Source organism: Anguilla anguilla, chromosome 1 (genome assembly GCF_013347855.1).
Source record: "Anguilla anguilla isolate fAngAng1 chromosome 1, fAngAng1.pri, whole genome shotgun sequence".
NCBI classification, from domain to species: domain Eukaryota; kingdom Metazoa; phylum Chordata; class Actinopteri; order Anguilliformes; family Anguillidae; genus Anguilla; species Anguilla anguilla.
The window spans coordinates 85632800-85656501 of NC_049201.1; the positions used below are offsets into that span (position 1 = coordinate 85632800).

The 23702-nt window shown below is 38.8% G+C and overlaps 2 protein-coding genes and 1 long non-coding RNA gene across 12 annotated transcripts in view; 1 reads left to right on the forward strand and 2 right to left on the reverse strand.

Annotated features, from left to right (window-relative positions):
- The window catches only part of LOC118235520, a 253413-nt gene that overhangs the window by 218151 nt on the left and 11560 nt on the right, over positions 1 to 23702 (reverse strand). The gene's annotated exons all lie outside the window — the stretch shown is intronic.
- Positions 1 to 23702, forward strand: part of LOC118235645 (myelin-associated glycoprotein-like) — a 27313-nt gene continuing 3611 nt past the window's right edge. For 2 of the 10 annotated variants that reach the window (XM_035433209.1, XM_035433234.1), the window contains exons 1-6: positions 16753 to 17003; positions 18355 to 18720; positions 19020 to 19310; positions 19738 to 19992; positions 20510 to 20782; positions 23032 to 23131. In XM_035433209.1, coding sequence (XP_035289100.1) covers positions 16961 to 17003; positions 18355 to 18720; positions 19020 to 19310; positions 19738 to 19992; positions 20510 to 20782; positions 23032 to 23131 — 1328 coding nt within the window. In that variant the 5' untranslated portion in view covers positions 16753 to 16960. Of the gene's footprint in view, positions 73 to 1561; positions 1633 to 2830; positions 3194 to 3489; positions 3781 to 13435; positions 13451 to 16752; positions 17004 to 18354; positions 18721 to 18973; positions 19311 to 19737; positions 19993 to 20509; positions 20783 to 23031; positions 23132 to 23702 lie in introns of those variants that run through there. The other 8 variants (XM_035433262.1, XM_035433271.1, XM_035433243.1 and 5 more) reach the window with 7 other exon arrangements.
- Positions 1215 to 9566, reverse strand: LOC118236057. Its single transcript, XR_004766975.1, has 2 exons — positions 9528 to 9566; positions 1215 to 1584 (listed from the first exon to the last, which is right to left on the reverse strand). It is a non-coding gene; the product is annotated as an uncharacterized LOC118236057 (long non-coding RNA).

Sequence of the window (23702 nt, forward strand, 5' to 3'; positions counted from 1 at the left end):
TGTGTCTTCATCAGCTGCACAAATCGAATAATCTTTTAAGGATTACAGTGAAACAGAATTATCAAAGTGCAGGTATGTATTGATGTGGCTGTGTGCTGATTTTTAAATTATGGGTTGGTAATGTTTTAGGCATTTAGGTGTATGCTACCACCTATTAAAAGCCATAATTTGACAACTATTGGCACAATCTAGATGAAATATTGGATATTTTAGCCTGACATTATGCTCTTTGATTGTGCTGGATTACGTTTGATGTGTTATATTGAATACAAATTAATATTATAGTATTCTTTCCATTACCTTGTGAATGAACTGGCACTAATTGACTGCATATTTTGTGTAATACTGTGTTTATATTGTGCAATTAATTAATTAATTAATTATATTTCTGGCAGGCGATTTACGTGTTTTTCTTTCTTATGTGGGCTGAGATGATGGTAGGGACACACTGGTAGAGAGATGTTGTAAACTGAAGTGAACCCAGCAAATTAGCCAGCCCAGTCAAACTGTACAGTTAAACAAACATGAAATGAAACAAAGCAGAAAAGCAAAACAAAAATGCTATAACTTATTTTAAATGTTTGGCGTCAGTAATTTAGGCTTTTTACTTTACTGACATTTAGCAGATTCTCTTATCCAGTTGCGTATAATGAAAACTGTGCAAATATGTGGGATTGAATTGCTGTAGAGGGGGAAAGTATAGTTTCAAGAGAGACAGCACATGCAAGAAGTGCAGACTCAACTGGCAACCTACTGTATCAACAATTCTGCTGAACATTAAACTAAGTTACACAAACAAGGACTAACCTGTCCTTACGGCCAATAGACGACATTAAATGAACAAGAGCAAAGAACCACAGACTCCGGAAACAAAAAAGGAAATAAGCTGCACCTAATCAGGTGATAAGCCTTGTGTAGGCCTATTGTATTTACTGAGATTTTAATAGTCATGTGACTTTAAAATACAGCGCAGTATTTAAAAAAATGTTTTTTAATCTATTAGTTGTCATGGGTATATATATATATTGTTATTTATTGTAGACTATGCTGCAGAACAAATTACCCCAAGGGGATTATAAAGACTCTAACTAACTAACTGACTGACTAACTAACTAGTAGTATGTTACTTTTTTAATGTATGAATGAAACCCGACACAATGCTCATGCTATTAAATGCTAATGCTGCATATGTATGTGGAATGCTGAAGCCTGTATTCAGTCAACATTTTTGTTTACTTTGAAATACAAATAAATGCAGGAAATAGTTTTTCTTCACAAACTCGGTTTAGCAGATCCATGTTCATGATTGCAGAACTCAGAAAGCTGACTGTAAAAACAAGAAAAAAAAAGAAATAGGCCTCTAAATTTAATCACAAATCCAAGTTAAGGCCTACATGTATTGTTCTTTTAAAAAATCTTTAAATGTTGATCAAAACATGCAGTTGTTTACAATTGTTAAATATTAGCAATAAAAGGCAGGTTCAGTACACCACAATGGACTATGTCTACTCTCTTTAAAAGTGGCCCCATATCATGCAACTATTTCTTTCTCTTCCACCAGGCAAGGTCTTCCTCTGCATTCATCTGCAATGAGAACACAGGCTTTGTGGTTTTATGCCATCTACTCAAATGGTACTGTTTTTTTTTCTGTTGTTGCTCTTTCAGCTTGTTTACAGTAAGAATATGTCTATTCACAGGTCACGTAGTAGAGGCAGAAACTTTTTCAGCTTTTCAAGACCAGGCTTGATATGGTGTTAGACACTAACTAGTCTGTAGGTACTTAGACCACTAGGTACAATATAGTCAGGAATATGGCAAGCATTGTTGGGCTGAATGGCCTGTTCTCATCATTATGTTATGTTAAGAAATGTTAAGAAAAGTCTGTTGTCCATAGTCAAACTGTAACTTGCTTTGCTACTCATTATTGAAATTAGGAGAGAGTTCTGAGATTTCACTTAATCGGTGATAAGTACACGCCTCATTATTGGCACTGAATGATTCTTGTTCACTTTGACATGAATAATAATGTGTTAAAAGCCCAGGCTTGCCTAATTCAGTCAAGGTGATTGTAGCTACAATATCTGAAAGATGATGAAATCTAGATAATTAAGGGCAAAATAGCACAGCACAGAACTTTCTGCAGTTGCCTGTGGCATACATGGGGCGGAAGTGCAGTATAATGGGTAAGGCACTGGGCTTGTAACCTAAAGGTCACAGGTTCAATTCTCAGGTAGGACACTGCTGTTGTACCCTTGAGCAAGGTACTTAATCTGCATTGCATCAGTATATATCCAGCTGTATAAATGAATGCAATGTAAAAAAAAAAAAAAAAAAAGTTGTATAAGTCGTTCTAAATATGATCATCTGATAAAGGCCTGTAATGTAATATTCAAATTTATTTTGAAATAAAAACATTGACACATAAATTTTTTTTTGTTTACTTACTTGAGCTCAATTAGTTAATCAGCGAGATCCAAAGACACAGATTAACATGTAGATTATTTTTTTCTCTTTTAGAAAGAGACTAAAATGGCTGACCATATACATTTTGGCTAATTTGGAAAAAATGTTGCCAAGAAATTCAGAAACAAATCTAGGAGTAAAAACAACAAAAACCTAAAATATTTACATTATTTAGCAGACGATTTTATCCAACGCAACGTACAAAAGTGCATATCATGGTCATTAGACAACTACAAAACACAGGTTCAATAAGGTACAATACTCATTTTGTACAGCTATTTCTACCCAAGAACACAATTCACACCATTTTAAAGTCTGTATGGAACATAATCTCATAATGTCACACTATGATTGTGTTTTTTTCCAGTGCTAAATGTGTACACGGCTTCATGGACTGCAGAAATACCACAAACAATATCAGCACTGCTGGGGTCGTGTGTCGTGGTTCCCTGCAAGTTCAATTACCCAGATCCCCCAAAAAAGCCTCCAGCAATGACAGGAATATGGCATATGACCAACTACCAACCCATTTACCACCCGGACTCCTCCACAGTGATGGAAGAATTCAGGGGCCGGGCAAATCTGATTGGGGATCTCACAGGAAAGAACTGTTCACTGAGAGTTAATCACCTGAAAAAAAAGGACAATGGCCCATTTATTTTTAGGATAGAGATTTGTGACTTTGATATGTACTCTTACACAGATAATATGGTCTCCATTGATGTCCAAGGTGCGTTTGAAGAAGTGTTCTCCATGTGGCTTATTAAAATCATGAGTATATACTGATAAGATCCTGGGTTAAAGTCATTGTAAAACATAAGCAGTTCCTTTTAGGTCTGTGCACTTTGGCTGTTGAAAGCCCCACTGCATGCTTGAGACCAGCTGTGATTGGAAATGTGTTTTCATGGCTTTATTCTCTAGAATTGTGACAGCTCACTTTGTTGACTGAAAACTGTAAATGATTCATTGGGATCTTGTAGCTTACAGATGGCGGTTTATTAGATGCTTGTTATCACTTGACTACAGACTCTCCAGCCTCCCCATTGCTGACCGTGAGCGGGGAGGTCAAAGCAGGTGACGCTGTGACTGCTTCCTGCTCTGTGTCTCACTCCTGTCCCACGGAGCTGCCTCACCTGATCTGGAGCCGCAGTGGAACAACCACCAACCAATCAGAGGAGCTGCCCAACGGCCAATGGAGAGTGACGTCAAGCCTGACTTTCACTGCCACAAACTCTGACCACAACCAGCATCTGACTTGCACAGCAAAGTATCAGCAGGTCACATCTGTGCAATCTTCTAAAATTTTGAATGTGGCATGTAAGTGGGCTAATTTATTTATTTTTACATGTTTTTGCACAAAGCCTGAAGTATTTCACAATATTCTTCAAAATGAGAACTAATGCATCTTATTCTGAAGCAAAATGTGTGATACTGCTATAAGAAGATGTAAACTCATAGAATTGTTTTTTATCTGGGTATGCATCACATGAAATATGAGATAATTTACAGTTACTGTAAATGCAAAAGTATTAGGACTGTAACAAAATTTATGTTGGTTTGATTCTGTACTCCAGCACATTGGATTTGAAATACAATGAATGCGATGTTAAAATGCAGATTGTCAGCTTTAGTTTGAGGGTATTTATATCTCCTAGCTACATTACATTACATTACAGGCATTTAGCAGACGCTCTTATCCAGAGCGACTTACACAACTTTTTACATAGCATTTTACATTGTATCCATTTATACAGCTGGATATATATACTGAAGCAATGCAGGTTAAGTACCTTGCTCAAGGGTACAACGGCAGTGTCCTTACCCGGGAATCGAACCGGCGACCTTTCGGTTACAAGCCCAGTTCCTTACCCACTGTGCCACACTCCGTCCTTAAACGTGAAACGTTCAAATAAAGGACCATGTTATGAGTTTATGTGGAAATAAACTCTATGTTTGTGACTGTTGTTGTCCATCTATGTCTTTCTGCAAAAGGTTCACATTGAATTAAAATTGCTGTCTACCTTTCATCTCCACATAAACTTGTGTAAGGTATTGTCAGGCCTCAACTTTTCCATTTATTTGTCCTAACATGATCAGCAGTGCACAAAGGCAGATGCTTAGTTTTTATATTAAAATTTGGCTAGTTAGTGATACAGGCATACATTTGGCACAGTATGTAAATAAACTGAAAACTGTAGTTTAAAAAATCTAATAATAATCATAATAATAATAGGAATTCTTTAATAATTTCCAGACCCCCCAAGCATTGGAGCAGAATCAGGCTGTGTTGCAGAAATCACAGGGGTGAACTGCCGGTGCCTGGTGGAGTCCAGGCCCGCTAGCAGAGTTCAGTGGAAACTTTCAGATGGCAAAACTGAAAACAGCAGCAGCGTCCACAGCATAGATGGACAGGACTCCGCCACTGTCCACACACTGCATTTCCACCTGGGCCTTACTGATGTGGTGTCCTGCTACGCCAGCAACAAACATGGGAACGAAACAAGGGTCCTGGAAACCAACCAAAGAGGTACTTTACCATTTTCCTTCACTATCAAAGGGGTATTTCTCGGTTTATATATATATATATATATATATATATATATATATATATATATGTGTGCATTACATTACCTTGCTTCTAGTCCTCTGGTATTTCTCCAGTTTCTAAAGTCTGTCCAAAACTTTCTGTCAGTGGTTTAAAGATGATCTCACCTAGCTCTTTGGGTACTTTTGTTTACATGTCATCAGGGCCAAGGACTTGTCTTTAGTTCATGTAATTTATCCAGTAGGTGGCAGTGTAGTATGATGGCTAAGTAGGATTCACCAGTAGGACACTGCCTTGTACCCTTGAGCAAGGTACTTAACCTGCATTGCTCCAGTATATATCCAGCTGTATCATTGGATAAAATATAAGTCGCTCAGGATAAGAGTGTCTGCTAAATGCCTGTAACAATGCAATACTTCTTTATTCTCTATATTAATATATTCTGAGACATTCCTAGTTTTGAATACGCCTTCCAGCCTATTAATAATGTCCTCTGTAGTAAAACTCTCAACAAAGTAAATTAAGGCATCAGCAATATCCTTATGGGGCAGACCTGCCATCCCAATTAATCTGGAATTTATCCTCACAGGAGTACTGATGGCCATCTACTTATCAGGCTCGGCTGCTTCTGCCTTTGTGCTCATATTGGTTATTTTATTGCTGTGGAAATGTTCAAGACGAAGAAAACGGTAAGTGTTATTTAGAAAACCCCTCACATCAGACTGGAAATTTCATAATATATGCCCTGGAGATATGTTTTAAAAGGAAGCAGTACTGCAACACATATTATATAAAGTGAAAAAATGTACCGTTCACTTTTCAAAGGGAGTACAAGACTTGTACAACGACACAGTACAATGTTGCAGTTGCAGTAAGTGCTCAGTTTGATCATGTACGTAACTGCAACATACTGGAATGCTTATGAAACCGTGTTAATAATTACTGGTGGACTGATTACATCAACATGCAAGCCACCCACAGGCTGCTGTTTGTATGCTGTATGTTTCGACATATATGGGATTATGTTTAGATGGACCAGGAAATCGAAAGTTCATTGCCTGCAGTGAAGCCTTCTTTTTGCCTGGTTTTGTTTCTTTTTGCTCCTATAAATGTCCCTCTGCTTTGTCAATTTTTGACATGCCTTTTACATTTAATATAGAATATCCCCTGAAACTGGGCTGGCTGTTGTTTGGATGAATTTGGTACAAAATGCTCAGAGGATGTCACATCATAGGCCTACCAACGTACGCTCATGTTTTAGCATAAGAAATCGCTGATTAAAATGTGGCAAATTTAATATGTATAACATTTTTTTTTTGTTGTTGCTTTTAATCTTCAAAGTGTGGAGGTAAAGAAAAACCCCATCTACTCAACTGAAGGCCTGTAAGTCTCCGAAGTATGCAACAGAAAAATTGCTGTTAATGAATACTATTAATTAACAGCAAACAGCAACTAGCTGCATAATTAACTAGCTATATAATTAAATGCAGTCCAAAAGAAGCATTTAATTATATAACTAGGTTTCATGCTATACGCACTACCAATTTCTACCTAGTCATAGATTATCTCAAATGCTTGAACTAATTTTTTGAAACACTGGTTCAAAAGTTTTCTGAACAATTAACACAAGCCAAAAATAACTTCCTTTTGCTGGTTAGCAAAATCCATTAAAAAAATATCATTTTTTCAAAACTGCAAATTTATTCTTAAAAATCGCCTCAAGAATGTACATACAGACTTGCAGGCAAGCACGCAAATTTGACAAGGATGATTTCAGTTTAAAAAGTAGGTAATAGCTCCAGACAATCATACTGACATGTCTGGCTTTTTAAGGCATGTCAACAAATCGTTGTCAGACTCTTGACCAGCATAGCCCACTACAGCTCTTTCTTAATGTGGCAAAGAGTCACATTTTCCACATCAAATACGAGCTGAACTAGTAGCAACTGGTGCCGTGGGAGTGGGGTACTACACACACTATCTAAGCAGTGGAGATTTCAGTTGGCGATCAATAGTCCTCACTTTTGCTGAATAACCGTCTGTTATCTGCAGTTTTCTGTCCGGCTCACGGTGAATTTTGCATGACACACACGCTTAATGTGCATTGGGTGTTGCCGCGGCGATGGGCTAGGGTGTGTAATACGCGTGTCATTTCTTGTCTTATTTTCACAGCGATGACCAGCATGTGGGAACACAGGAAAACATAGCGCCAGCCAAATCCCGGTAGGTCTCTAAAGTACACAGATGAAAAGTATTCAGACTCATATTCTGATTAAACATGAATGACTAATGCTGAATTGACTGTCTTTAATGCCATCTAGCAGCAGGGGAAAGGGGCCTGTTGAAGATCCGTCTGCTACCGGGGATGATAACATTTATGTTAACAGTGCGGTAAGTTCAATAATTTAATATTGCCTGTAAGCACTTGAAACGAAGTGTTCTTTCTGGGTTAAGTGAGCAGCCAATTCTAGAATTATTGGCACCCTTCATGAAAGTGAGTAGAATGACTATAAAAAAATGAAAGCATACAGTGGGGCATATTTTACATTACATTGCAGCATTTAGCAGACGCTCTTATCCAGAGCGACTTACACAACATTTTACACAGCATTTACCTTGCATCCATTTATACAGCTCGATATGTACTGAAGCAATTCAGGTTAAGTACCTCGCTCAAGGGTGCAATGGCAGTGTCCTATCCAGTAATGGATATCCAAGCCCAGTTCCTTACCCACTGTGCTACACTGCCCATTTTCGGCTCTAACGTAAGGGGGAGCCACATGCTGTTATCTTAACACAATTTTTCAGAAACAAAGAGTTTTTATTGAGTAATACATTTTGTTTCTGCAGAACATACAGTAGGTTTCAAAATGATTGGCATCCCTATGATTAATATCTGGTTATGCCTCCCCTGGAGACAGTTTTTTAAATATTGTGTAGGCTCTTTGTGCCTGGTGTGAAATAGTGTCTAATTGCATGGTCCATAGGAAACAGTTACAACAGAAAGTATGAATAGAGGTAATCTTTTGCACAGTAATGGGGTAGTGCACACATGCACAACCCTGGAGGCATAACATCACTATACAAGCTTTTCTGGAGCTGCAGGAAGTATAACTTCTGTGCACATGTGTCTGCAATGAAATGGTTTCACTGTGTTCCTTTTCTATTTCCAGACACCATATTTTGAAGAAGAAGAAGAAGAGGAGGATTATGAGAATTGTTTTAAAGAGGACATTTATGCGAACATGTAATGGCACAAAGTTGGCTAGTCTTAAGAAAAACCTGCTACTTTAACATACGTGATCCGGAGGCAGTTCAAGCGATGACTATGTATTTATAAGGCCTTTGTCACACGACAGGAATTTTGATTCAAAGTCTCCATGCACACATTTCACATATGATACTTTTTTTATTGGATATAGCTTGTGCGCGATGTGAATAAGGCTTGTGATTTCTGCCAGCACGTTTATTACTGAACGGCCATGAAGATGGAGGTTTTGGTATCACAAGAATCATAAGAACTATTAATTCTGTTCTCTAGTACGTGTGCTGGGTGTTTGGAAAGGATCCTTTTGATTTTTAACGGTACATTACTTGATGTCTTATTTCAATATTGTTTATTAATATTGCCTTATACTGCTTTGCAGGCCTACGTGTATTGTCACCAAGTATATTACTATAATCGAGAGCGAAACATTTATATTTAATTCATTGATTATTTTGTGTTCTGAGAATATCTTTGCTGCAATAAATAGTTCACGGTGTTAGAGGGGTCAGCTTTTGTGATAAATATATGGCCCTTGTACGATAGATGATGGATGGATGGATGGATGGAAGACTGTCAAACTAGTTCTAACATCACACTGTGTGAATTACATCAGAGGAACAAGAGGAACAGGGAAAAATGGTTGCAAAGCTACTGTGATTCCAAATTGAATAAGGATGGAAGCCATCCTGACAATGGCTTAAATGATTAAAAATTAAACTGTAAATCTACAATGTTCAGTTCACGAATTGTGTATTACCACATTGTGCATATTAATGCACAAAAAAACATAGCTCTCGCCAAATTTTTATGGACCAAACAGTGATGAGCAAAAATATACTGGTTTTTGTCTCAAATCAACTCCTAGCTTTAGCCAGTTAGTCAGTGAAATGCCAGCCACAACAACAAGGTAAGGCAAGTAAAAGCTCACCCTTTGGTGAAAAGATTCCACGGACACACATACATCCATCCATTATCTATACCCGCTTATCCTGAGCTGGGTCCATCCATTATCTATACCCGCTTATCCTTAGCAGGGTCCATCCATTATCTATACCCGCTTATCCTGAGCTGGGTCCATCCATTATCTATATCCTGAGCAGGGTCACGGGGGGCACTGGAGCCTATCCCAGCATGCATTGGGCGAGAGGCAGGAACACACCCTGGACAGGCCGCCAATCTATCGCAGGGCATACACACCATTCACTCGCTCACTCATACCTATGGGCAATTTAGAGTCTCCAATTAGCCTACCTGCATGTCTTTGGACTGTGGGAGGAAACCGGAGTACCCAGAGGAAACCCATGCGGACACGGGGAGAACATGCAAACTCCACACACAAAGGCCCCAAGCTGAGATTCGGACCTACGACCTTCTTGTTGTGAGGCTAGAGTGCTACTCACTGCACCACCCTGCCGCCGGACACATATACAGTTAAATGGATACAATGTAAAGTGCTATGTAAAAACTTGTGTAAGTCGCTCTGGATAAGAGCGTCTGCTAAATGCCTGTAATGTATGTTGAAATGTATAATAATGAAATTCATTTGTAAATAAGAGACCAATAACACAGGAATGGCTTACCTTTTACCTTCACCGATGCACCAAAAAGATTCAACTGCAAAATCCTCTGTGAGAAAGCCGTCCTACACTCCTCTCTACCTCTACTGTAACAGGAAGCCAGAGGCAAACTGTGGAGGGGTGATGTGGTTAATGCGCCATCTGCTGGTGGAGAGGGAGCGGTTTAGCTGGCCTGCTTCCACAGCTGTTAGAATTATTCAGTAACTGTTTATATGCTCTACTGTACGTATATTTTACTATGACTAAAAATCTATTTACAGTACAACCAAAATATTTGATATGATTAACAAGTATAATATAAATAGACAGGGATTGATTTAACTTTATAATTTGGAAGATGTAATTTTGCCCCATATGTTTGTTTTGGCTTCATAAATTTCATTTAATTTTTAATACATTAGCAGGATGGTAGAAAGCTATTTTACAGAAGCAACAATTTTGTCACATGGTGTGCCTGTGGTAGGTACCTTTGTAAGGCTGTGCTACAGAGATGAGCTGGAAATGTTGAGTTGTATTTAGCACAGTAGAAATGTGTGACCAAAACAGTTACACTTAGCATGAAATGGCAGGTATGTTTATTACTGTATGACCAATCAGATCAATCCTTGGTTTCACTTACTCAGTAAAAAGTGGTTTTCATTGGCTGTTACCTCTGACTTCCACTGCTATGTCACTCTACAATGAGAAAAATAGACTTTATTGTGGTAAACCATGATTCATATAACATAACATAACGTAACGTAACGTAACGTAATGTAAGACGAGAACAGGCCATTCAGCCCAGCACTGCTCATCTATTCCTACCACTAAACTGTACTTAATGCTTAGTTTATCTAAACACTAGATAGTATCTAACACTGTATCAAGACGGGCCTTGAATACCCTCAGTGTTTCTGCCTCCACTACATGTCCAGGCAAGCTATTACACACATTGACCACTCTCTGTGTGAAAAAATATTTCCTAATGTCTGTGTGAAATTTACCTTTTTCCAGTTTCCATTTATGCCCCCTCGTTCTGCTAACCGAACTCAACTTGAATAATTTCCTGTAGTTCACTTTGCTCATCCCTTTAATAAATTTAAAAGCTGCAATCTCCCCAAAGTCTCCTTTCACTAAGCTTGAAAAGTCAAAGCATCTCAAGTCTTTTCTCATAACACTTATCTTTTATACCCGGAATCAATCTGGTTGCCCATCTTTGGACCTTATCCAGTGCCTCTATATCTTTCTCGTAGTACGGTCCCCAAAACTGCACACAATACTCTAAGTGTGGTCTGACAAGGGTATTGTATCGGGTGAGTATGATCTCCTTAGATTTATACTCAATACTCCTGGCTATGTATCCCAGCATCCTGTTGCCTTTTTTTTTTTTACTGCTACAGCACATTGATCAGACTCTGATAGGCGTTGATCAACTATCACTCCCAAGTTTTTTTCTACATGTGCACATTCTAATTTTGTACCACCCATGAAGTAATCCTGCCCTATGTTTTTATTCCTCACATGTAGAACTTTACATTTAGTTATATTGAATTTCATTTGCCAGGTTTCTGCCCACTTCTGGATTCTGTTTAAATCTTCTTGGATTACTTTAGTAGATTCCAAACTGTTGGCAAAACCTCCCAGTTTTGTATCATCTGCAGATTTAACTAGTGTACTTTCAATGTCCGTGTCAAGGTCATTTATGTAAATGAGGAAGAGCAGTGGACCCAGCACCGATCCCTGTGGAACTCCACTTCCTCAATACCCTGCTCAGAGAAGATCCCTCCTACTACTACCCTTTGTGTTCTATCCTGTAGCCAGTTCCAGACCCACTCTGAAATGCTTCCTGTAATTCCTACTGTCCTCATTTTGATAATGAGTTTGTCATGTGGTACCTTATCAAGTGCTTTTTGGAAATCTAAGTATGTTATATCATAAGCCTTGCTCCCATCCAGACACTTGGTAGCTGTCATGGTCCTGCGTTCCTGTCTGCGTTTTCCCTGTTGGGCCGCCAGATGGCGGCACTTCTGTTCTGTGTCCTGCTCCCCCTGTGTTAATTGTATGATTGTTTCCAATTGTCTAATCATTGTTTTCTGGCTGTCTCGTTTTCCCTTCCCCTTCCGTGGCCTGATTGTTCATGGTGCCCTCCTGTGTCTCGTCAGTGTGTTCTATTTAAGTTTCCCCCTCCCTTGACTCAGGTGCTGGATTCTTGCGGTATGTCTGGTTGTTCCGTGCTCCCCTCCTCAAGTCTGCTCCATGCCTTCCTGCCCATGTTCTGGTTCCCCCGCGTTTGTATTTTCCGGATTTTCTTTGTTCTTATGTTTGTTTGCCTTCGTTTGTTGAAGGTCGCCCTGCGAGGCTTTTTGTTCCCTTTTGTTCCCGTTTGTTAGTAAAGTCTTTTGTTCCCTTCATTTTGAGTTGTTGCATTTTTGCCTCTGCATTTGGGTCCAAACCCCCCCATGCAGCCTGATAGTAGCTTCCTCAAAGAATGTCAAAAGGTTTGTCATGCATGACCTACCCTTGCAAAAACCATGTTGGCTATTCCAAAAGGAATCTCAGTGCCCCATAAACCTGTACCCCTCTTTCCCACAAAAGGATTGTAGCCACGTGTTAAACCTCCAGGTAAAGTTTTGCTTCCCTCTGCTTGCACGTGGTACAGGTAGAATTCCAGCGAAGACTACCATGGAGGTTGTGCTCCTAATCGCCTCTGCTAATTCCACAAATTTGTCCTGCAGAACCTCAAACCTGCCCTTACCCATGTCATTGGTCCCTATGTGGACCATGACAACTGGATCCCTTTCTCCTCTGGCCAGGAGCTTGTCCACGCACTCAAGGAGATCTCCTACCTGGGCACCAGGCAGGCCTACCTGGGCACCATACATGGGAAGGATTGTATTTGTTTGAGTGAACTGCATATGCCTTTAAAGAGATAAGTGCTGTGATTGCAACCACATTACTAGATGCAAGATTTGCACAATTGTAAATGGTAAAGTTTGGCACATTTCCTTGTGGTTATTTAGTTACATATGTTTTACCGCATTAAGCTTGAGAGGCAAACTTACGGAACTCAGCGTAAGTGCTTGGTTGAGATCTTTCCATGTTTTGTTACCTGCTGTAGCTCGCAGGATGCTTAACGATGAGAACCAACTGTCCAGTTACATTTGCCCTACAGTGTATATAAAATATTAAGTGATAGAAATGGGACAGTTCTATATTCTGCTCGCCAGCAGGCAGAATATGCAGTAGTGAAACTGTATGAATTGGCATTACTTATTGTTTCAGGATGACATATGATATCAGAACACATTCTGTAAAGCTTACTTTCAAATCTTAAAGTAACACCTGAAATGGCACTACTACCTGTGGTATTTGTGGCTCATATTTGTTTTACAGATACATTTTTTAAGTGTGATACACGGGGGTGCAGGAGGAAGTCCATAAGCATGTGTAGGGAAATAGCTCAGTCACAAGGAAGGAAGTTGCCTGTTGTTATTAGGGTGTGACACGTGATGCACATTTTCAGTCAGACCTGACCAGTTGTTTGATCGTGTCTTCATCTGCTACACAAATCGAATAATCTATCAAGGATTACAGTGAAACAGAATTATAAAAGCGCAGGTATGTATTGATGTGGCTGTGTGCTGATTTTTAAATTATGGGTTGGTAATGTTTCAGGCATTTAGGTGTATGCTACCACCTATTAAAAGCCATAATTTGACAACTATTGGCACAATCAAGTTGAAATATTGTAAATTCTAGCCTGACATTATGCTCTTTGATTGTGCTGGATTACATTTGATGTGTTATATTGAATACAAATTAATATTATAGTATTCTTTCCATTACCTTGTGAAAGAACTGGAACTTATTGACAGCATATTTTGCGTAATATTGTGTTTATGTCGTGCAATTTATTTCTGTATATGTGATTGCTGCTCAGGGATGGTGAGTAACGCTACCTGATTCTAGCTGTCATTAACAGAGTATTTTAAACACAGTAATGGGCTACTTTCAGCATTATGTGAGGACGTATGGTGATATTCAATCATGAATGCACAGAAACTCTCTCTTGATTTCATGAATATTATAATTTAATGGTTTTTCAATCTGAAAGTTTCATCAGATTCAGAGGTACTAGAAATGCAGAATAAGTGGAACAGCAGTGTCAGTAATCTTGCGGCATGTGCTTAACCTGATCAAAAGTTGGAGCAAGAAAGCGCCTCTCGATATTGAAGATAAGCACTTGGGCATAGTGAGACTAAACATCCGTTTATAAAACACTCCTAAATTCAACTATGGTGTCATTTGTATAAATCCTCCAAGGCTGAATAGGGCCCACTGAGCATATTGTTTCCTGGAGATTTTATATGATTTGTAGGAATGCGCAGTCTGCATTTCATCACTGCACAGCTTTTATAGTGGATGCCTGCCTTTAAACAACTTAGTTGTAATTTTAAAATGTCAAGGAATTATCACACATGATTGGCCTCATAACTGAAAGCAGACTGCACCTGCAAGCTTTGGGAGAAACTCCATCATTTATGCAAGGGACACTCAAGCCTCACTCTAAAGGGCAGTAGGAGTGTTCCCTTTCATTTCGCCCCCTCCAACCAGGGACTGATTTACACCTGAGATTTCAGGTGAGTGGAATATCTAGCCAATCAGCATTGATCAATCAACTATCAGGTAGAAATCCAGTTGTACTACGTGCCTTGAGGGTCAGATTTGAATTTCCCTGATCTGGACTCTGCATGCATCAGGGGTTATGCGTACCTGGAGTCTGAGGTTCTGGCCATGGAGAGCCACAAGGTTTACCAGTTTTTGGTTTCCTAAAACTAGCTAGCTGGTCTGACCCATGAAAGTAAAATGTTATAATCAACTGTTTTCATTAGTCAATTAAGTGCTCAGGAACATTAAGGACCTGTTGCGCCCCAGAACCAGGGTTGGGGACCCCTGAGTTATGCGAATCATTCGATCACTGATGTGATATATGGAAGATGTAGGGAAGCCACTCACTTTGCTTCAAGTAAATAAATGTGACTTGACTTGAGCGATCCCAGGTTACTTCCAGTTTTTTCCAGGTACTTCCTTGTTGCTAAAAAATTACACATCTCAGCAGATGGGCCGCAGAGTTAAAACAGGCAGAGTATGTAACAGAGTATGTTGCATATGTTAAATATTGGGTGGTGCGGTGGGTAGCACTGTCACCTCACAGCAAGAAGGTCCTGGGTTTGAATATCGGCTTGGGGCCTTGGACTTTGCATGTTCTCCCCCCGATTGGAGACTCTAAATTTCCCATAGGTGTGAGTGAATGGTGTTTGTGTGCCCTGCGATAGATTGACCGCCTGTCCAGGGTGTATTCCTGCCTCTCACCCAATGCACGCTGGGATAGGCTCCAGTACCCCCGGCTCAGGATAACCAGGTATAGATAATGGATGGATGGATGTTAAATATGCCATTGGGAATAAGTATTTGATCCTGTACAAAACTGTAGGTATTATAATACATCATAAAATGACATCTCTATCCTCTCTTTTCTGGCGGCTGAAGGATGCAGTGGAAAGCAATATATTCTTCCACTATTGAAGTTTCAAGGCCTATGTGATCTAGGGGCGTTGGTGCTTGTCACTCTGTTATATTTTAAATTCAGATTATAGAAGTGGCTGGTGATTTACGTGTTTTTCTTTCTTAGATGATGGTAGGGACACACTGGTAGAGAGATGTTGTAAACTGAAGTGAACCCAGCAAATTAGCCAGCCCGGTTGAACTGTACAGTTAAACAAACCCAACAAAACAAAGCAGAAAAGCAAAACAAAAATGCAATAACTTATTTTAAATGTTTGGTGTAAGTAATTTAGGCTTTTTACTTCACTGATATTTAGCAGATTCTCTTATCCAGTTACTTATAATGAAAACAGCACAAATATCAGGGATTGAATTGCTGTAGAGGGGGAAAGTATAGTTTCAAGAAAGACAGCACATGCAAGAAGTGCAGACTCTGGCAACCTACTGTATCAACAATTCTGCTGAACATTAAACTAAGTTACACAAACAAGGACAAACCTGTCCTTACGGCCAGTAGACGACATTAAATGAACAAGAGCAAAGAACCACAGACTCTGGAAACAAAAAAGAAAATAAGCTGCACCTAATCAGGCGATAGCCTTGTGTAGGCCTACTGTATTTACTGAGACATTAATAGTCATGTGACTTTAAAATACAGATCAGGGTATTATTAATGAAAGATGAAACTTTTTATACATACATTTCAAAAACATAATCTTTGGTATATAAAGTGCAGTATTTAAAAAAATGTTTTTTAATCTATCAGTTGTCATGGGTATATATATATTGTTATTTATTGTAGACTATGCTGCAAAACAAATTATCCCAAGGGGATTGTAAAGACTCTAACTAATTAACTAACTAACTAACTGACTGACTAACTAACTAGTAGTATGTTACTTTATTAATGTATGACTGAAACCCGACACAATGTCCATGCTATTAAACGCTAATGCTGCATATGTATGTGGTATGCTGAAGCCTGTATTCAGTCAACATTTTTGTTTACTTTGAAATACAAATAAATGCAGGAAATAGTTTTTCTCCACAAACTCAGTTTAGCAGATTCATGTTCATGAAGCTGACTGTTAAAAATAGAAAAAAAAAAGAAACAGGCATCTAAATTTAACACAAATCCAAGTTAAGGCCTACATGTATTGTTCTTTTAAAAAATCTTTAAATGTTGATCAAAACATGCAGTTGTGTACAATTGTTAAATATTAGCAATAAAAGGCAGTATACTGTGCAGTCTTATACTATACATTGTGTTTGTGTAAACAAGAAAATATGTTTAAAAATATGTATGTCCTTTGTCTCAACAATTGGGGTTTGTTTAACTTGAACCAAATGCCTTCAGCCAAACCTGACCAAGCTTTTAACACTTTGCAGAGTTGTGTTGCATTTCACTGTTTCTGCGGTTCAGTTATAAATAACCTGAGTTGAGTTTCTTGAGGTTCAGTACTCCACAATGGACTATGTTTACTGTCTTTAAAAGTGGCCCTATATCATGCAACTATTTCTTTCTCTTCCACCAGGCAAGGTCTTCCTCTGCATTCATCTGCAATGAGAACACAGGCTTTATGGTTTTATGCCATCTACTCATATGGTACTGTTTTTATTCTGTTGTTGCTCTTTCAGCTTGTTTACAGGAAGAATATGTCTATTCACAAGTCACGTAGTAGAGGCAGAAACTTTTTCAGCTTTTCAAGACCAGGCTTGATATGGTGTTAGACACTAACTAGTCTGTAGGTACTTAGACCACAAGGTACAATATAGTCAGGAATATGGCAAGCATTGTTGGGCTGAATGGCCTGTTCTCATCATTATGTTATGTTAAGAAATGTTAAGAAAGGTCTTTTGTCCATAGTCAAACTGTAACTTGCTTTGCTACTCATTATTGAAATTTGGAGAGAGTTCTGAGATTTCACTTAATTGGTGATAGGTACACACTAAAATCCCTCATTGTTGGCACTGAATGATTCTTGTTCACTTTGACATGAATAAAAGAAAAATGCTAAATTACTTATATTTGTTGAAGCCAAAATGGATTTTATTTGGGTGTCGGTGGTATTCCAAAAAAAAAAAAAAAAAGACACAACTGGCCTTGGTGGTTACAGTGAGCCTATGCTTTTCAGCCAATAATATGTTAAAAGCTCAGGCTTGCCTAATTCAATCAAGGTGATTGTAGCTACAATATCTGAAAGATGATGAAATCTAGATAATTAAGGGCAAAATAGCAGAGCACAGAACTTTCTGCAGTTGCCTGTGGCATACATGGGGCGGAAGTGCAGTATAATGGGTAAGGCACTGGGCTTGTAACCTAAAGGTCACAGGTTTGATTCTCAGGTAGGACACTGCTGTTGTACCCTTGAGCAAGGTACTTAATCTGCATTGCTTCAGTATATATACAGCTGTAGAAATGAATGCAATGTAAAAAAAAAAAAAAAAGTTGTATAAGTCGTTCTAAATATGATCATCTGATAAAGGCCTGTAATGTAATATTCAAATTTATTTTGAAATAAAAACATTGACACATAAATGTGACTGTTTTTTTTTTTTGTTTACACTTACTTGAGCTCAATTAGTTAATCAGCGAGATACAAAGACACAGATTAACATGTAGATTTTTTTTTTTTTCTTTTAGAAAGAGACTAAAATGGCTGACCATATACATTTTGGCTAATTTGGAAAAAGTGTCGCCAAGAAATTCAGAAACAAATCTAGGAGTAAAAATGACAAAAAAACTAAAATATTTACATTATTTAGCAAACGATTTTATCCAAAGCGACGTACAAAAGTGCATATCATGGTCATTGCACAACTACAAAACACAGGTTCAATAAGGTAAATACTCATTTCGTACAGCTGTTTCTACCCAAGAACACACTTCACACCATTTTAAAGTCTGTATGGAACATAATCTCATAATGTCACACTATGATTGTGTTTTTTTCCAGTGCTAAATGTGCACGCGGCTTCATGGACTGCAGAAATACCAGATACAATATCAGCACTGCTGGGGTCGTGTGTCGTGGTTCCCTGCAAGTTCAATTACCCAGACCGTGAAATAAAGCCTACAGACCTGACAGGAATATGGCACACGACAAATCGAGACATATACATTTATCACCCGGACTCCTCCAAAGTGATGAAAGAATTCAGGGGCCGGACAAATCTGATTGGGGATCTTGCAAGAAAAGACTGTTCACTGAGAATTAATCACCTGAAAAAAAAGGACAATGGCCCATTTATTTTTAGGATAGAGATTCGTGACTTTGATAAGTACTCTTACAAAGATAAATTGGTCTCCATTGATGTCCAAGGTGTGTTTGAAGAAGTGTTCTCTATGTGGCTTATTATTAAAATCATGAGTATATACTGATAAGATCCTGGGTTCAAGTCATTGTAAAACATAGGCACTTCCTTTTAGGTCTGTGCACTTTGGCTATTGAAAGCCCCACTGCATTCTTGAGACCAGCTGTGATTGGAAATATGTTTTCATGGCTTTATTCTCTAGAATTGTGACAGCTCACTTTGTTGACCGAAAACTGAAAATGATTCATTGGGATCTTGTAGCTTACAGATGGCGGTTTATTAGGTGCTTGTTTTCACTTGACTACAGACTATCCAGCCTCCCCACGGCTGACCGTGAGCGGGGAGGTCAAAGCAGGTGACGCTGTGACTGCTTCCTGCTCTGTGTCTCACTCCTGTCCCACGGAGCTGCCTCACCTGATCTGGAGCCGCAGTGGAACAACCACCAACCAATCAGAGGAGCTGCCCAACCGCCAATGGAAAGAGACGTCAAACTTAACTTTCACTGCCACAAACTCTGACCACAACCAGCATCTGATTTGCATAGCAAAGTATCAGCAGGTCACATCTGTGCAATCTTCTAAAATATTGAATGTGACATGTAAGTGGGCTAATGTATTTATTTATTTTACATGTTTTTGCACAAAGCCTGAAGTATTTCACAATATTCTTCAAAATGAGAACTAATGCATTTTGATAGCATCTTATTCTGAGGCTAAATGTGTGATACTGCTATAAGAAGATGTAAACTCGTAGAATTGTTCTCTATCTGGGTATGCATCACATGAAATATGAGATAATTTACAGTTACTGTAAATGCAAAAGTATTAGGACTGTAACAAAATTTATGTTGGTTTGATTCTGTACTCCAGCACATTGGATTTGTAATACAATGAATGCGATGTTAAAATGCAGATTGTCAGCTTTAGTTTGAGGGTATTTATATCTCCTAGCTCATGAAAATAAAGGACCATGTTATGAGTTTCTGTGGAAATAAACTATGTTTGTGACTGTTGTCGTTCATCTAGATGCCCCAGTCCGTGTGGAGGTCGAGCCTGAGTCCACAGTGGTGAAGGAGGGAGATGCTGTGGAGATGCAGTGCTCCAGTGACAGTAACCCTCCTGCACACGGCTACCAGTGGTACAACATCACTGGCACTCTGCTGTCAGAGGAACGAATCTACAAACTGCACAACGTGTCCAGACACACTAAAGCTCTCTACTGTGCAGCCATCAACACAGAGGGGCACAAGAACTCCACTCTGGCCAAGATCAGCGTGGAGTGTAAGTGCAGATCAAAACGTTTCATTTGGACAGTTACACACAGGCCCTCACGTCTTTGTCGTCTGGCCTGAAATGAATACGTAATGACCATCTTTCTGAGCATATATCAGGTGAAGAGATGTGTTGGGTACACATTTGCAGTGTTTGATGGGTCTCCAGTTATCAGTGTTTTGACATAAAAATAAAATGGAGCAAGGATCTCAGGAGAGATCTGGTTGATTTTAAACTGCAACTACAGATGTCTTTCTGTAAGAGGTCCAAATTGAATTAAAATTGCTGTGTATGTTTCATCTCCACATGAACTTGTGTTGGTTATTGTCAGGCCTCAACTTTTCTATTTATTTGACATAACATCATCAGCAGTGCACAAAGGCAGATGTTTTGTTTTTATATTAAAATTTGGCTAGTTAGTGATACAGACATACATTTGGCACAGTATGTAAATAAACTGAAAACTGTAGTTTAAAAAATCTAATAATAATCATAATAATAATAGGAATTCTTTAATAATTTCCAGACCCCCCAAGCATTGGAGCAGAATCAGGCTGTGTTGCAGAAATCACAGGGGTGAACTGCCGGTGCCTGGTGGAGTCCAGGCCCGCTAGCAGAGTCCAGTGGAAACTTGCAGATGGCAAAACTGAAAACAGCAGCAGCGTCCACAGCACAGATGGACAGGACTCCGCCACTGTTCACACACTGCATTTCCACCTGGGCCTTACTGATGTGGTGTCCTGCTACGCCAGCAACAGACATGGGCACGAAACAAGGGTCCTGGAAACCAACCAAAGAGGTACTTTACCATTTTCCTTAACTTTCAAAGGGGTTATATATATATATATATATATATATATATATATATATATATATTAGGGCTGTCAATCGATTATAATATTTAATTGTGATTAATCGCATGATTGTCCATAGTTAATCGCGATTAATCGCACATTAATCACACATTTTTTATCTTTTCAAAATGTACCTTAAAGGGATATTTTTCAAGTGTTTAATACTCTTATCAACATGGGAGTGAACAAATATGCTTGCTTTCTGCAATGTTAATTTATTATTGGAAATCAATTAACAACCCAAAACAATGACAAATATTGTCCAGAAACCCTCAAAGGTACTGCATTTAGCATAACAAAATATGCTCAAATAATAACATGGCAAACTCAAGCCCAACAGGCAACAACAGATGGGCATATTGACCTGTTAAATTTAACATTACTTAGTAATATGAGTACTCACGCAATGTAGTGTGTCCAACTTTATGCTTATAAAGGTTCACTAAAACATCCCGTTTTTTTAAGCATTAACACAAAACGATGGACCTCAATGCATCGCAACAACAGACACATTCTACAACAGGTACATTGGTCAGCTAAATTTTCCATTGCTCAAAGATCATTCCCTGGATCCCTCGCACTTCTAAAGCAACTCACACAACGTAATTGTGTCCAACTCACATGGGGTAAATAAAGGCTCACAAAACATCCCCTTCTACTATGTGGGATCAAAACACCATGATACAAAATAAAACAAACAATAAATAAAGTGAGCCGGAAACAGTGGAAAGGGAGTATAATACAGAACTAGGACTCGAACTAGGATATTGCAGTTAGGCTATACTTCAATTTCCTTGGATACAACAGTTCGGCTATAGGCTACTTCTATTTCTTTGCACCGAGCCAGTTGCTTAAACAGACAAGCCTGTTTACATTGTCGGACGACAGGGCAGCTCCCTACTTCTGAACAGTATGCCCAGACAATGAAAAACTGTGTTCGCGCTGTTTTACTCGGGAAACATGGATTCCCACAGTACACGCTGCTTTTTTTATTGGTAAGGAGTATATTAAATGAGTAAATAGAGTGAAACCGCGAAACTAGTTAGGCTGCAGTAGTACTGAAATGTAAATATGGTATCACTGTCAGGTTATATCATTTGCAGCTTTTATTTCTGAGCAAAATAACGTTTTCTAGCTAAGCTGGCTAGCGAAAAAAGTTGTTGATGGATATCGTAACTTTTAAATTTCAAATATTGCTATAGTGAATGGCAAACATAAACGATACTAACGCATATCACATAATCACACACCCAAATGCAAATGCATGAAAAGCCTAAATACACCATTTTTCTTTCTTACCACGAACTACAAATGCCGCCATTTATCTTAATGTGACGTAACCAATCCGGAAGTCGGAAAAGTCGGAGCTCAGAAATGATGCTCGAATTTCCGACCTATAATTCCGAGTTCTACGACCGTTCAGTTGCTTTTTTCACAAGTCGGACCTCGTTTTTTGCTAGTTCCAAGTTGTCTTGAACGTAGCATAAGGGTCGGGCAAACGTTCAGCATAACAGAACGTGCGTTAAAAAAATTAGTGGCGTTAAAACGAATGTGCGTTAACGCGTTATTATCGCGTTAAGTTTTACAGCCCTAATATATATATATATGTGTGTGTGTGTGTGTGCATTACACTACCTTGCTTCTAGTCCTCTGGTATTTCTGCATTTTCTAAAGTCTGTCCAAAACTTTCTGCCAGTGGTTTAAAGATAATCTCAGCTAAATCTTTGAGTACTCTTAGGTATATGCCATCAGGGCCAGGGACTTGTCTTTAGTTTATGTAATCTATCCAGTAGGCGGAAGTGTAGTATAATGGCTAAGGAGTTGGTCTTGTAACCTAATTTAAGGTCGCAGACTCGATTCACCGGTAGGACACTGCCGTTGTACCCTTGAGCAAGGTATTTAACCTGCATTGCTTCAGTACATATCCAGCTGTATCACTGGATACAATATAAGTCGCTTGGGATAAGAGCGTCTGCTAAATGCCTGTAACAATCCAATACTTCTTTATTCTCTATATTAATATATTCTGAGACGTTCTGTGTTCTGAATATGCCTTGCAGCCTATTGGTAACCTCCTCTGTAGTGAAACTCTCAAAAAGTAAATTAAGGCATAAGCAATATCCTTATCCTTACAGTGTAGCAGGGTGGGATGGCAGACCTGCCATCCCAATTAATCTGGAATTTATCCTCACAGGAGTACTGATGGCCATCTACTTATCAGGCGCGGCTGCTTCTGCCTTTGTGCTCATATTGGTTATTTTATTGCTGTGGAAATGTTCAAGACGAAAAAAACGGTAAGTGTTATTTAGAAAACCCCTCACATCAGACTGGAAATTTCATAATATATGCCCTGGAGATATGTTTTAAAAGGAAGCAGTACTGCAACACATATTATATAAAATGAAAAAATGTACCGTTCACTTTTCAAAGGGAGTACAATGACACAGTACAATGTTGCATTGCAGTAAGTCCTAATTTTAACACTGTACATAACTGAAACATACTGGAATGCTTATGAAGCTGTGATTAATTACTAATGGATTACATCAACATGCAAGCCACCCACAGGCTACTGTTTGTATGCTGTATGTTTCAAAAGGAATGGGATTATGTTTAGATGGACCAGGAAATCGAACGTTCATTGCCTGCAGTGAAGCCTTCTTTTCTCCTGGTTTCGTTTCTTTTTGCTCCTATAAATGTCCCTCTGCTTTGTCAATTCTTTGACATGCCTTTTACATTTAATATAGATTATCCCCTGAAACTGGGCTGGCTGTTGTTTGGATGAATTTGGTACGAAATGCAAACCGAAGTGCTCAGATGATGTCACATCATAGGCCTACCAACGTACACTCATGTTTTAGCATA